This window comes from Canis aureus, chromosome 34 (assembly GCF_053574225.1).
Source record: "Canis aureus isolate CA01 chromosome 34, VMU_Caureus_v.1.0, whole genome shotgun sequence".
Lineage (NCBI taxonomy): Eukaryota > Metazoa > Chordata > Mammalia > Carnivora > Canidae > Canis > Canis aureus.
The window spans coordinates 28,154,765-28,170,074 of NC_135644.1; the positions used below are offsets into that span (position 1 = coordinate 28,154,765).

A 15,310-nucleotide genomic window follows, 5' to 3' on the forward strand; every position below is an offset into this window, starting at 1 on the left:
TATACTAAACAACATTCAATGGAAGTACAAAGGATGGGTGGTTTCTGAAGTGGAAATGGCGCTTTGTCAAAATGAGAACTTGGGGGGAAAGGGCAACCCAGAGCAAGGCTTCATCCTAAACAATGCATGAGGTTTAAAATGAATGAACTGATTTGGAAATGCAAAACTATAAAATGCACAGAGGTGGAGAAGTGGAATATAAACCAGTAAAGACAAGTTGGGATGAGCCTTGGGGTGCATGCGAGATAGTTTAGAATTTCTCTTAAAGTCAATGAGGAGACAGACATCCAAGGGATATTCTTGAGCAAGGAAGTGATCATGAGAATTGTGTTTTAGAAAGACTGTCCTGATAGAAGCATTATACTGGGATGAAGGGTACAGGGGCTTGACTGCCAGAAGCCAGTAAGAAGGCCAGTGTAACTGCTCAAGCAAGAAGGAACACAGGTGTGACCATGACAATGAAATGAAAGGGGATTTCCATGATACTTCAGAGTGAGCATAGGTAGCAAGTGGACTGGATGTAGCAAGAGAAGGATCACCAAGGATGAGCATGTCATTTCTAGCCTGGGTGAGTGGATGGTGACACAGTAGGAGATACAGAAGGATAATGTTGGGAAACTTCTGAAACTAGCCAGGGTAAAAAATATTCGTTATATATGCACAGGGGAGAAAATACTATGAGATCTCAACTAAAAGTAAAGTATGGCCCAGTTAGCAAGGAAAAGACTTAAACTCTAGCTTTTTCGATTTAAAAAAGCATACTTATCCTTCTTAGATAAATCCATGCTCTAACACTCTACTTTTCATATAGTAGAGCTCACTAAGCTTCTTAGATTATAGATCTCCATCCTCTCATTTCTTTGATTAATTGTTTCCTGTGGATATCCTGTATCTGTAAGCCAGGATACAGGTTCCTAAACTCTAGAAACAAAATTGTGATGCAGACATTTCATTCTCTTCTCAGAGAGCATGCATGTTTGGAGCTCACGTACGGCTCATGTACAGCCATTAGAAACTATCAGAAAAGAACTGAATGAGTTTCATGTAAACACAGAAAGGGTGGGGGGGAGAAAAGCGACTTCTTCCCATCGTGTGCTAATTTGGTCCCCATAAATCTTCCAGAAGAAGTGGTCAGCAGAGAAGAGTTTGAGCAGGTCAGGTGTGAAGAAGAGTCAGACTGGCAATGTGGCAGTTACCAGTAAGAGCTGGGATGGGCTGGAGGGTATAAAAGAAGGGAAACAAACTCAAGGGAATGCATAAGTTACCTTCAACATCACAACTCAGGTAGTTACGCACTTCATTCAAAATGAAATTGATATCTTCTTCCGAAGGAATGGGATGGTGTGTCACATCAGTTGGAGTGTCGGTAGTGCCAGCTATTGTCATCTTTTGCCAGGGTAAGAAGAAAATAACTCGCCCATCACTGGTTGCTGGGTCGAGAAGTCCCATGCTCTCTGGGCTGATGTAAAAAGAAGGGTTATATATTTCTGAAATTAGCAGAAGTTTAATCCTTAATCTGCATTCTAAAAACTACTTTATTCACTAATTCTCATATAAGCACACGAGAAACACATGAACTTTTCCTTTTAGTTGCCAATACTCTACCCTAGAAATTCCTAAAAGAAAAAAAATAATTTTGGTAATGAAAAAGAATGGAGCAAGTGTGATAATATAAAATTGACAGAATAACCAGTCCTCTCCATCTCAACAATGCCAGGTTAATTAAGAAAGTGGACTTCACCTTCCAATTGTTTGGAGTTTTATATTCCTTGGACCATTTACATCAGATAATGTCAGTGGGCTAAATGTCTCTAATTCCTTTTATGATGGTCAATTAAGGAAGGCTCTTCAACCATTTTTCAAGTCTATGAAAAGTATTTTCCTGGGACATTTGACATTTGTCACATCTTTCAGCGTAAGGTCTCAGAAGTACATGAGAAAAGCAAAGGGTCTAAGTTTCTAGAAACTAAAATGTAATCAAAAAGTTCTTTGCTCCTTTGTAACCTAGATGGACTTATAGCACTTCACCAATTATGAGATTTCTTACTTTATTTCAATTTTATAGAAACCTCAAGAAATGCATCAATGAGAAAAGGGCTCAGTTTTCTCCAATTACCTAAACAACAATGTATCAGGACAAGGTAAAAAAGGAGAGGGATATCCTAGCAATGACAATCTTTAAACAGATATAAGAGGCTAAGTCAAGATTCCTATTAAGTCAAGGTTCAAGGATGCCTCTTTGGACCAATTACATAAAACCTTTAAAAATATCAGTCAATATTTTTCACTAAACACATGCTTAATATTCTAAAACCAAAGTTTAAAAAACATTTGAAATAATAGGCAACTACATATACATATTAACAAAATCTGTCCTATTGTATTATTAAATCAGAAGAAGCTATTGTCTTAATGCATCCATTAACCATTCAAAGAAATTTGGAGAAATTGATAAGGAGTGGGAGGAATCTTGAAGTGTTATGTTCAAATAGTCCCTACTAATCCTCATTGACTGACATCTCATAGTAAGCCAATGTTAAAGGTATTTTCAGCTTCTGCTAATGATATTTCTTAAGTAAAAAACACAATTCCACTTGGTTTGAATAAATTTCAACAAGTCTCTCCCATACTCACAAATTTTAAAGGGCAGTCAACTGCCTTGTTTATCATTCCCTTGAAAAAATGTTTTAAAAAGAACTCTATTGATTCAAATATGTAAGGATGAGAGACTAATAGTTGCTTAAAACTAAACCAAAATAAATATTTTATGAAAGAGAAATCTATGGGACCCTGGTTGGCTCAGTCAGTAGAGCATATATGACTTCTTGACCTTGGGGTCGTGAGTCAAACCTCACGTTGGGCATACAGCTTACTTAAAACAATAAAATTTTTTAAAAAACAAAAATCTACAAAATAACTTGTTAAAAAAAGAAATAAAAAAAGAAACCAACAGCCAGCTTAGCTAATGTATCTTCTTTATGTAAACCACAAGGAATATGAGTCTTTCTTCGCAAAGATCCATCAGTCCCATGAAATGCTGCCATTTCTACACATCCTTCGTATAAAGAAATCACTGTCTACAGCACACTTGAGAGACACAGAGAAAGTGGGCCACAGCTCCATTTAGCATATGCAAAAAGCACTACAGAAGTGTGTCAACCATTTAAGCCTTCAGCGAAGATCTCGTCTTCTCTCAGGGTTACTTAAGGAAAGTAATTTTACTTTCATCTTTATATACTGAAAACTGTAAGTATAGAATATTTTATATTTCTTCTTTGTGTTCGTCCTAAGACTCTCAAAAGAAAAATCTTAAAAGAAACTAGTTAATTATGTATTTTGTAAGCAACTGATTTGATCCTGGGTTAATATGCCCTTACGTGACATCAGTCATCTTGGGACTGGGAATTAACTCATTCAGAGTTCAAGCTTTGAATATGATAAATAGTAGCATTTTGAAACAAAAGGAGAAATTCCATATATATCCTAATATTTAAGGAACCCACTATATATTGGTGTATTTTATATATGATCATTTTATGGGCCAGATATCCTATGATTTGTTTAAATAACTCAATAAACCTGATAAACTTTAGCATAAGATTATAATATTCAACCACCTAAACATGAAATGTTATTAGAAAAGCACAACTACTGAATCCTTTAACCGTTCAATGCAATAAAAGCAGTTTAAAGGGTGAAGGTGATGGTTACCAACACACACATAACTGGAACCTGTAGAGAATCAACTGCTTAAGCGAAGACATATGTGTCAAACATAAAATTAACAAGCACAGAGGGAAGACAAAGCTACTAATGAATGGTATAAAAATTTAAGAATCCACTTGGAAATACCTTTCATCAGTTCTAAATTACCTAATTCATACTCTCCCCTAGGGAAAAGTTTGTTTTCTTATGAAGGATTAATTCTCCAAGGTCACACACTAAAGTTTGAAAGTGGGTATCAACTACAGTGATGGTATAACAGTACAGGGAGGTTTGGGTCTTTTTTCAATATGTACGAGTCACTTGACATCAGAAAGCAAAGCTTGCTGCTAATTTATGTGTGTGTCTAGGATTAAACATACTGGACATTTTTCTCATGCAGACCACTGCCTTACTGAAGTACTCTTATTTAAACTGAAATCAATTTACTGTTAACTACTTAGCAATCAGGGTTAGAGCTAACAATATGCACACAGTAATACCAAAAAAAAAAAAAAAAAAAAAAAATGACCTCTTGCCAGTGGTAAAAAGCTTCCATAGGTTGAAAGAGGAGATGATTATTTTCACGTCTTTTAGTCATTTGTCGCATTGTTGCTTCTTTCTAAAGCATCTAGGCCCAACTCTGATGAAAATTGCAGATTTATTCTTAATATCAACTAAAGAGTACCTTTAAAAATGAATGATTTCTATGTGCTGGGTTTTCTGAAATTAAAATTATCCTAGCGGGAAAGTTGCTACCGTGGCACATGTAAATTAGGGTCATACAAGCTTAATAAATGACATGAGGATACTCCAAAAGTAACACTACAAGATATACACATGGTCCTTGCTCTACATTTTAGCAGCCTACAATCAACAAATCAGTGCCTCCTGAACTCACTGCATCTCTAAAGTGATCAGGTTCTGGTGGAAATGTTAGGCCCTAAGGTATCATCAGCCAGTTCATAGGGAAGTCCCCAGAAGGTCTGACCCATCCCCGACAACCCAGTCCAACCCTTGAGCCATAACTGAGAGTGAGTAACTGATGAACCCAGAGAGCCATGTCAATCTGACCCCACCCAAGACAGCGCATTGATAGGGAGAGCAAAACCATCCTCTGAGATGCCTTAAGGTCAGTGTTAAAAGAGGGAATCAACCCTTAATCCAGGCCACAGTTCCAAACCGAGGGGCTCATCTCCAACAGACCCTGAATAGGAACTGGGCTGCAAACCACTCCTCTAAGGTTTCTGACAGGATGTAAAGTGGTTATAATTCAGGGTGCTAAAAATGGAGCACTTTCTCCCAAAGTAGCATGAGATCACATACTGGATCTCCAGCAAACCCAGCTGTAATGAACATTTTCAAGATTTATGGGAGGGGCTCTGAAGCTAATGACAAATTGGGGGATTAAGAAAGGTATTCTGTTTCGAAAATATTACATCCAGGTAACGTATGTTTATATTTCTTTAAAGACACCCAAGTGTTATTAGCATATTATATAATACAGAACTATATGTGTAGCATGACCTCTTTCATGTAAAATTTGTAAAAGGATAGGCAATTGTGCAAGTATAAACACAATTATGGAAGGAATCATAAAGAACTAGTTTTGATTACCAGAGAAGAACTGAAGTGAGGGGATAAAATGGGTGGCATGAGGAAGGATAAAGATAAGAAGAGAGAGACTCTCACTTTTCATATTGTAGCTTTCTATTTTCTATAGCGATTACTTTTATTTTTGTATACATGGGTTATCTGAGCAATAAAATGAAGAATCATATTTTGTTTTCATATTTTAACTTCTCTATATTAATGCCTTAGAGGCGTTACATTAAATTTTGACTTAAAAAAAAAAGGAACGATCTCAATTTGGGCAAGTTAACACAAAAAAGTTAGTAGAATTCATTCAAAAAATACTTAACTGGCCACTATATGTGACAGACACTTCATGAAGAGTAGCCAACAAAATGGATACAAAGTAATCAACTGATCATTGTCAAATTGTATACAAATTAGGTACTATCATGAGATAAGGGACCAGAAGCTGAGAGAAGTAACTTGTCAAGGTCACACAGTCAGCAAGAGGTAAGTGATGAACACCAAGTTCCACACCAAGGTATCACTTTCATTTACCCTCCATCTCCCCATCTTCATGAAGGGTAAACTAAGGTTTCCAGAATAAAATGGCCTGTCCCAAATGATGTCATTACTAAGTGGAAAAATTAACATAGAGTCTTCTGATATCACGGGACGATAGTGAAGAAAACATGAAACATAACACACAAGAGATTATGTTGAATCTACTAAGATCTAAACAAATAGGATAATGTGTGTGTCCGTTGTTTAAGTATCATATCTATTGTCTAAAAGATATTTAAAAAGGCAAACTCCTCCAAAAACCATACGAACTAGTTGGCCTTGCATATGTTTAATCCAATACAAAATAAATGAATATAATTATGAATGGAACTATTGTTGAAACTTCCCTATATATGAGAAACAGCTGCATATTTACATATACTTCTCTCCTTTCCATTTAACTGAACTCTGGTTAGCAGTTTTTAAAACTCTATTAAGTACCGCTCTGAACATTTTTATTATTAAGCCTGAAAACACCTTGATTTCTTCAGTCCTAAGTGAAGATAATAGTGATGGTCTCCTTATTATCAAATATTAAAAGATGTCTGTAACCTTTATGGAAGACTATTAAAATATGGAAAAGAAAACTCTTATCTTAACCCATTACCTAGAAATTATCATCTTTAACTGTTACCCATAATCATGCCACCTAGCAATAATCAATCACCTCTAGTATTTCTATATGCCTGATAGTGTTTAGATCGTACTGCACATATAATCTTGTATCTATGCTAACATTGTATCATTAGTGTTTTGCTAAAAAGTAAAAGTTATTTGTAATCACAATTTTTAATGACCGTATAATATTCCTCTATGCAGATATGATGCCGTAATTTACTTATCCATTCTATTAAGGTCAGGAACTGAAGCAGTTTCTAATATTTCTCAATTATAGATAATATCATAAGAGCTGGAGCACAGATCATCGCTCCATTCAGAATTGCTAGTCTGCCTATCGGGTGGGCCTCTGCAGATAAAAACGGTGTCTGTGTTCCATACTCCTGGCATGGACACATGAATCTTTTCCTACAGAAGTCTTGAAACGTTCACTAGAGCTGATCATTATTAATTTCTTAACTAAATCCATCTACATTTTTTTGATTTGCCAAAATTTTTCAAAATACATAAAATTGAACAATTTAATGAGCCCATCACTCGGCTTAAACGATTTTCAATTAATAGCTCTGTCCGTACCCATTTCCCCAGTGACAAATTATCTCCGTTAACACGGTAGATTAGAAATCATATCTGATGTCTACTTGCGGTGATAGTTTTCAAAACAGATTTTAAAAGTGATGAACATAAGAATACATGCGCCGTCCTCGTTTTCAAATTCTTCATAAGCAAATGTGAGTATTTTACGAAATCAGTGTGTCAGCGTCTTAATTTAAAATCGCCCTTCGTGGAAACTTGCGGAATCCACCTTTCGGACTTGAATTAAAATCCCGCAGAACCGCCCCCCGCCCCCGGCGAGCCCCGCCCCCGCCCCCGCCAGGCCCCGCCCCGCCGCGCCGCGCCCACCTGTAGTAGCCGGGCATCACGATGTGCACGCCGGCGCTCGGCTGGCAGATGGCCTCCGCGTCCTGGTTGTCCATCCTGCGCACCGTGTCTGTGAAGGGGCCCGTGGCGTTGATGACACACTTGGCCCTCACGTCGAACTCCTGCCCTGCGGGAGGAAGCGGCGTCAACCCCGGGCTCCGCCTGTCGGAGGCAGCGGCGGCCCGGGCGCCCGACGGCTCAGGCCCGGGGGGCGGGGGGGGGGCCGGCTCGCAGAGGAGCGCGCCACGCTTTCACCTCCGCTCCGTTCTGCGAAGTGCCGGCCCCCGGGTGCCAAACACCGAGGGAAAGTGGGACAGGGGACGAGGCCGCCGTGTCCTTGAGACTCAGCTGCGGGCGCAGCGTCCCCGGGAGAGAACACACTCCTCAGTGCTGCTGCTGCGGGGGCGGGAAGGGGGGCGGGGGATGCGGGGACGCGAGGGGTGCGGGGGGGGGAGGGGCGCGAGGGGTGCGGGGGGCGTAGAGGGCCATGGGGGCGCAGGGGGCCGCGGGGGATGTGGGGGTGCGGGGGGCACGGGAGGGCGGCGGAGGGTGCGGGGGACGCGGGGTGTACGGGGGGGCGGGGGCAAGAGGGCGGCGGGGGATGATGCGGGGGCGGGGGGGTGCGGCGGGGGCCGCGGGAGCCGCGGGAAAGCGAGTGCACGAGGGCTGCGAGGGCCAGAAGGGCCGCGAGGGCGCGAGGTGATTGAAGCTCCGGCTCCAGGGCCATAGGAGCGGGACATGGAGGAAAATCGAACCCAAGTGGAAGTGATTGACTCCAACGATGTCTAAGTGCACCGCCTATGTCACTTACTTTGAAACTTGTCACGTTTATTTAATTTTATTAATAACATGTTTTTTGTAAAGAAAATGGAATAGCACATTCATGGCTGTGGGAATTTGGAGGGGCTTTCATTATCATTATCATCAGTATTATATAACACAAAGGGGAAAAAATTGCCAAGCACCACGAGGGAAAATTTTCACGTTAAGCCAGTCATTGCTGACAATGAGGAATTTAATTAATAGGACTCTGAAATCTGGCTTCAATAAAAGAAGTGACAGAAAAATTATAATGCAGTCCCTAGGCAGCCAGGCAGGATGCTCAGACCCGCGAGCCCGCGTACCTGTGAGCACGTCCCTGCACCGCGCGCCGCACACCCGCTGCCTCCCCGTGTGCGGCTCTGCCTCCTTGAGCAAGCTCACGACCTCCATGTAATTGGCGGTGGCAGCCCCATACCTGGCAGCAGTGAGGGCAATGGCAAGGTTCATCCGTGCGTCGTTGTGTTGTCCTGCAGCGGGGGAAAGCAGCAGAGGAGGGACAGGAGTCACCTCGAGCCACACTCTGGTGGTACAGAAATGTGTCACAACAGATATGTCACGTCGGTCCCTGTCACCCGGAATATACGTGATGGCTGGGCAGCTCTACGGGGCATGCTTTAAAGATACGTGGTCATTCCGGGTCAGGCATTTACCTGCCACTTCACAGAGTGTACTTTGTGTACTGCAAAAAGGGGGGAAAAATATATATACACACACACACACATATATGTGTATACACACACACATATCCCTTTCCTACAAGGGCTCACGTCAATTATCTGAAAGTTAAGAAATAAGTAATTATTCTCACAGTTTGGGAACATATGTATATGTCAGACTTTTCCTAATACCGACAACCCGTATGCACGAAAGTGAAGCAACTCAAAACCTCAGAATATCTGACACCCCAACTGGTGTTGATTAACAATTTTGATGAGTATGTGCTCTATCTAATATTCAAAATCAAGAGCTTAATCTTCCATAGACGATCTCTCAGTATTCTATAAAAGGATTTCTCTTGGTTTGACTTTTGATCAGAGCTTCTTAAAATGTAACACTTTTTTTTAATCACACATAAAAGGTAAGAAATTAAAGCAGGGCAAAATTTAATTACAGAACAATTCCTACCTGTATTGTTAAAGATTTATTGCTGAAAAATCCTAGTTAAAGAAAACTAAGGGGGAGGTGAAGGGGGGGAAGATGATTAATCACTTTAAAATACTGGCATCACTAGAGACGTTTCCTATTTATTATTGCCAGTGGAGTGCACGCTGACCAGGAGAATTACTCTACTTTGCGGGGGCCAGGTTCTCTGTGCCCTGAATAATTAATTACCCGGGGCTAGATGTATTGAATCAGGGTTCAAATTCCCACACACGGGGATCCGTTCCATCAAGATAATACTGATAAAGGGATGAATTTGTAATGGATATTGTTGTTGATTTATGTTGCCAGCATACCAAACATTTAGTATAAATGGTTTATGTAAAGTTTCTTCCTTGTGATTCCGTCTGTGCAGGGCCAGAAGCCAGAAGCCCTGCACAGGTAATCTGTTCCAGCTAAAAGGGCAGAGTTATAAAGAGAGAATCAATGACCGAAAATTCTGTCCACCCCGCCCCAGCGAAACATCTTATTCTAAAGCTGCCACACTAATACGATCAGCCAAGAACCTAACCCCCTACATTAAATCCTCTATCAGTGAAGAACATACATTGAACCTCAACATGCAGAACAAGGGGTTATTTTATCCAGAAACTAAGAATGGAAGTCGGGGGAGAAAGGAAAGCAAACAGCAGGAGTAGCTGAACGAAAGTGGAAAGAAAGACTGGCAGCAGTTGGATCAGTTTCAACTCAGCAAGACCCTGAAGTCACCATTAAAATCGTCAGTAGATACATTTAAAGTTAAGTCTGAGAAACCAACTTCTATTAACGGAGGGCTCATTTAACATTGGAATATGAGCCACCACGTTAGGTGCATGCAAACGAACCAAAGAAACTAAGTAAGGATTCCATGACAGATCTTTTCTCTAAACTACAGAGATTACACATCTGAACTAAAGAGTGGCCATCCCATCAGATCCTTCTATGGACATGACATACGGGTAGTACAAGCCATCCACCAAGTCACAGTTGTGCGGTAGGAAAAATCCACACCCCGTCAGGTGTGCCTTGATTTACACACAGGACAGATTTCTGGAAAGCCACGTGTAAACTAACTATTTTAAAACCTATATGAAGTCACCGTTCAAAGGAACCAGGCAGGAATCCTATTTGTTAACCGACAGATTACTTTACCTATGATACAGTCATCTAGTAATAAAACTCTAAGCTTTGAAAATATAAAACCTCTCTCTTAGTGCCTTTTCAAAATATACAATCTCATTGGAGCAGCACTGGTTTAGTGCATCAAGCTCTGTTGCTTCTTCTATACTAAGAAACGCCCCCCTAACTAACTTCCAAATCCCAATACTTTTTAAGGTAAACAAGATCAACCTCAGTTAAAAGTGTGACACGGAAAGCAACTGCTCTGGTCCTTATTTTCCATGCCCGCCTTGCTACTCAGCAGCCCCGCCTTGACTCGAATCAGCCTGTCACTTACATATGAATGGAGGCCTTCATGGTATGATCCTCACCTGTCACAATCCTTCCGCTCCCATTATTCCTACTATCCAAGAGCATCAGATTTTTGCAACTCCCTCAACATTCCTGCCATTTCACACCTTCTTGCCTTTGTACACACCAATTCTTCTGGCTGAAGTATTATTCTGGAAGCTCTGGATAACTCCTATCCACCTCTCAGGATCTGGTTTAAATATCTCCCCTTAAAGTCTTCCCTTACCTGAGTCTCTCCAAGGCAAAGTTGTTCATCCCTTCTTCTGAGTCTATATTCTAGCTCATGTATGCCTTTTTTATTGGCTTTATAATATTATATTCACTCACGTATCCCTCAACTTAAAAAAATAATGAGCCTTGATTATAACTCACGCACTGCACACTGCGACAAATGCAGGGAACACACTGGTGAGAGAGATACAGAATGATCTCTGTTCTGGAACTCACTCACCTGCCAGTGGAATCGCTGTATGATTTCCCACCTCCTCATCCCAGCCATAGGAAGCCAGGAAGCCTTTCTTGCTCATCTTTTTTTTTTTTCCCTTGTCAGTATCAAGCACAGACAGGTATCGAGTAAGTGTTAAGTTTAGCCAAACTGCACTCAGTGAGTGAAATACATAGGTTCATTTATAGTCTCATAGGTTTATATGAATTTTACATAAATTTATACATTTTTATAGTCTTTATAGATCTATAGTCTTACCTCTAACTGCGGGATGTTTTTTCTGTTAAAGAGATTTCAGTTGGTGGCAAGAAATTGAGGGAAGCAGAAAAACCCCAGAAATGTGGAAAATCTGACCTTAAACCTAAGCCTGTCCTTATATTTGAGTAAGTGGGGCAGGAGGAGAAATGGTTACAAATGATTCCCTCAAGACTCATCCTACCTATGTCCCCGTGCTCCGCAGTGGAGTGCAAACACGGTTATTGTAAGGTCTTAAAAACTGAAGAGTAAGCAATTTGACTTTCCTCTGGGCCCAGGAAAGTCCCCTTCTTTGCAGACATTCAGCTTAATTCATTTATCTCCTCAGATTCCTGGTAGACCTCCTCCCCTACCCGCACTAAATTCACCCTTTACCCTGAGATACCCAGATGCTCTCAGTGTATGCCTCCTGGGAGAGATGGTAAATTTTCACTATTCGTAACTAAATTCCCCTCCAACCCCCTTTACTGACATTTTGAAAGGTATCTATATGCCTCCTGTAATTTTATGTCTGGAGAAAAAAGTTTTTGACAACACTGCATGTCATTGGAATGTGATACAATAATCTCAACTCCCCCACCCAATTGATCTGCTTATTAAGTTTGGATTTTCCAATCCGCTTCCTGAGAGCCAGGCAACATGATACTACTCACTGATCAGTGAATAGCATAGCTTTACATTGGCACTTACACAAGGCCCCAGACGGGGATGGTGAAAATCTGTTTCCTACTCTATTCTCCTTTTGCACTTGAAATCTCACATATGTGCATATACCGAAGTTGCAACTCGTATGAGAGGAAGCTCATAAGAGGTGGAACTGTAACTGTTTTCCCTTGTTTAGAAAAACACGATATTAAATCAACCTACCAAAAAGAATGAAGGTCAGTGGTGGTAGGGGAGGATTTTGTCTTAGTTCTCAATGCCCCTGGCACATAGGATCGTGAGAGGTACTTTAAGTGAAAAATATTTTAGAATGTAACCGTCTAAAAGATAGGCCTCAGATGTAAATATTTTGGAGACAGAGCAGTATTGCTCTCCTGAGAGAGTTGCAAAGTTTGGCAACTAGGTTAACATGCAAAATAGCTGGAAAAAGAAATATAATCCTTGAACGTGGAAAGAACGTGAAGAACGAGTAAATACGAAAAGACCCTAGGGAACAAATTACCTGGCATCTTCCTGGTCTTTCAGATCTAACATCGTACAATGCCCTGAAACCCTACATACAATCTTCTTTTCATACAGCGTACTTGAAATGTCGAAAATATACCCTCCTATCTCCCTATGCCTGACCTGGGTCTCCTGCAATCACATGACTCCTGCTGGGTGGAGGGGTGCCTGAAAGAAAGAACACTTCCCTAAAGCTCTAATCCCATTCCTAACAAAATCCACAGGGCATGCTTCATTGTCTCAGACTGACAGTGTCACAATGACCTCTTGGGCAGCTTCTCCTTAGCAGTCTGGCAAAGATAATTCAAAGGCTAACCTACTCAACTCGAGCTGATTTCATAATCATTATGCTTAAAATTTCCCTTTCTGATCGGAAGAGTGCAAGAGAAGCAGAACAGAAAAGGTGTGTGTGTGTGTGTGTGTGTGTGTACAAGGGTCTTACAAAATCTAGTTTAAGTTCATATGATGAATACAATTGAATACGAAAACTCAAAATGAGAACAGACTTTTCACAGTAAATTGGACAAGTGTTTTCCAAAAGTGAATTATTTATAAAAGTGCTGATTTGTGTGGAGAGTGGCAGGGATCAGGGAGCCTCATGAAGCGGTGTAGGGAGGACACAGCTTACTAGATAATGGAAGAAGGGCTCTGGGCCTGGAATGACGGGGCCCCCTGAATGGGGTACCCCTCTAGGCTTCAGGGTCCCATACAAGGAGAGGAGCTGGGTGGCACAATGTATGTAATGGCGAATCCTCAGTAGCTACCCATCCCTTTCAAGATTCCATTTCTACCTATTCTTCATTTCTGGTTTCTCACTTTGGCTCAGCTGAAGTGAATGAGCCTTAACACAAACCAAGACAGATGCTTTATAAAGTAAAGCATAAAAATAAAATCAGAAATCATGTTCTTCCATTCGTTCTAGAATTCTACTGAAATCTTGATTTGATTGGCTTTTATGGTTATATGCAGTATATCGCAAAAGAGGTCTACATTGTTCATACCTCCCTGTAGCCATGCCCTTTGCCATGAATCTTCAGTGTCCTCTCCTGCTCTGACTCTGGACTCAGCCAGGTAAAACTGTTTTGGTTAATGGACTATTAGTAGATGTGATTTTTAAAAGGACGCTCTGCCAATGCCACGGAAAGGACATACCCGGGCTGGCCTCCTGGTACCAGGAGGGCGATGAGAGGCATGTGGCAAGTTGCCCCAGTCATCCCAGCCAAGACCATTCTGCATCAGCTGACAGTCAACACCTCCAAACACGAGTGCAAGTTCGGGGAAACCAGAAGAATCCCTGAACTGAGCCCAGACAAGAATACAAGAACTACCTAGATGACCACTCCAATGCCATGAGTGATAACTTCTAATTGTTTTTATGCTCCTGGGGTTCTGATTGTTATGTGGAATTTTAGCAATAGATAAATCACACAGGAAATGTAGCCAATTTTCTAATGAAGTTAGTCCTGACTTAAAATAGATTCTGCCTTCAAAACTGCCTTCTAAGATGACGATCTAGAAGACAATTCATTTTCCTATAGAAATGGTGTAAAATAAATGGTAGTGAGATGATTAGTCTGTGCCACACAGGTATTTCAAGCACAGGGTATAAGGAATGTAAATAAGGAAATAATTCTGAAGCCCCAATGCCCAAAACTCCCTCACACTAAATCTCCAGGCTGACCACAGTGCCATCTTCAAATAAAACTCTGCTTCATCGGTCTGACTTCTGCTCATGTTGTCTTTACTCCATGAAATATCCTATCCTACACCTGGTATACTATTCAACTTCTCATCTTTCCTTCATGAAACCATCCCTGACTCCTCTCAGACACATTGGCCTTCTCCCTCCTGTGCTTCCATGATACTCTGAATATACTGAGTATACCACAAACTGTTTTCTAAATACTTGCATTCAACACTTGCTTATTTATTGAGCAAATCTGTACTAGATGTTTTAATGTGTCCAAAATTGTGCTAGAAACCAGGTTTACAACAGACATCTAAAGAGACATCGTTCCAGGTCTAGGAAACCTTGATTCTAGTAATATGTTCCTAAAAGGACAGAAGGGCATCTTAGCCAATTTTGCTTTTTCCATTTGCTACCTGGTAAGTATGCAAAAACTTGTTGAATGAATAAGTGAGTAAATGTACATGATCATGAAACATAATCACAGGTGAGAGATTGCTCAAAATAAGGGAAATATGCTCAAGGATGAGAGATTCTAGGCTCAGTTGCCAACCACTCGACTCTACCCTCATTATAGGTGTGGTCTCCACTGAACCAGGGAACTACTGTCTAACTAGCTACCCAGCACACAATGGAAACAGGATGTCTTCTATCACACATTCTTTGGTGAAAACCCAAGCAAAAGAAGGGCAGTGATAAAGTTAAGCAACCAAGGGTTTGATATATGGTTAGGATGGCAGGTGGCAGATCTCTTTTAACAAATACTGAATACATACCGTGAGCCGGGCATGATGCTAAGTGTAGTGGCCTACACTGAGTAGAGAGACTGCTACCCGAGTCTTTGCCCTATGGAACCACACTCTAATGAGAAGACAGATAAAATCAACTGAAATCAACTAATAAAACAATTAGAAATTGCAATAACAGCAATGGACAGAAAAATC

General features: G+C 40.8%; 1 protein-coding gene across 7 annotated transcripts in view; it reads right to left on the reverse strand.

Annotated features, from left to right (window-relative positions):
• Positions 1–15,310, reverse strand: part of GPD2 (glycerol-3-phosphate dehydrogenase 2) — a 137,994-nt gene that overhangs the window by 21,871 nt on the left and 100,813 nt on the right. For all 7 annotated transcript variants that reach the window (XM_077883474.1, XM_077883475.1, XM_077883472.1 and 4 more), the window contains 3 exons: positions 8,505–8,669; positions 7,363–7,507; positions 1,266–1,459 (listed from right to left, as the gene is read on the reverse strand). In XM_077883474.1, the coding sequence (XP_077739600.1) occupies positions 1,266–1,459; positions 7,363–7,507; positions 8,505–8,669 (504 nt within the window). The remainder of the gene's footprint in view (positions 1–1,265; positions 1,460–7,362; positions 7,508–8,504; positions 8,670–15,310) is intronic.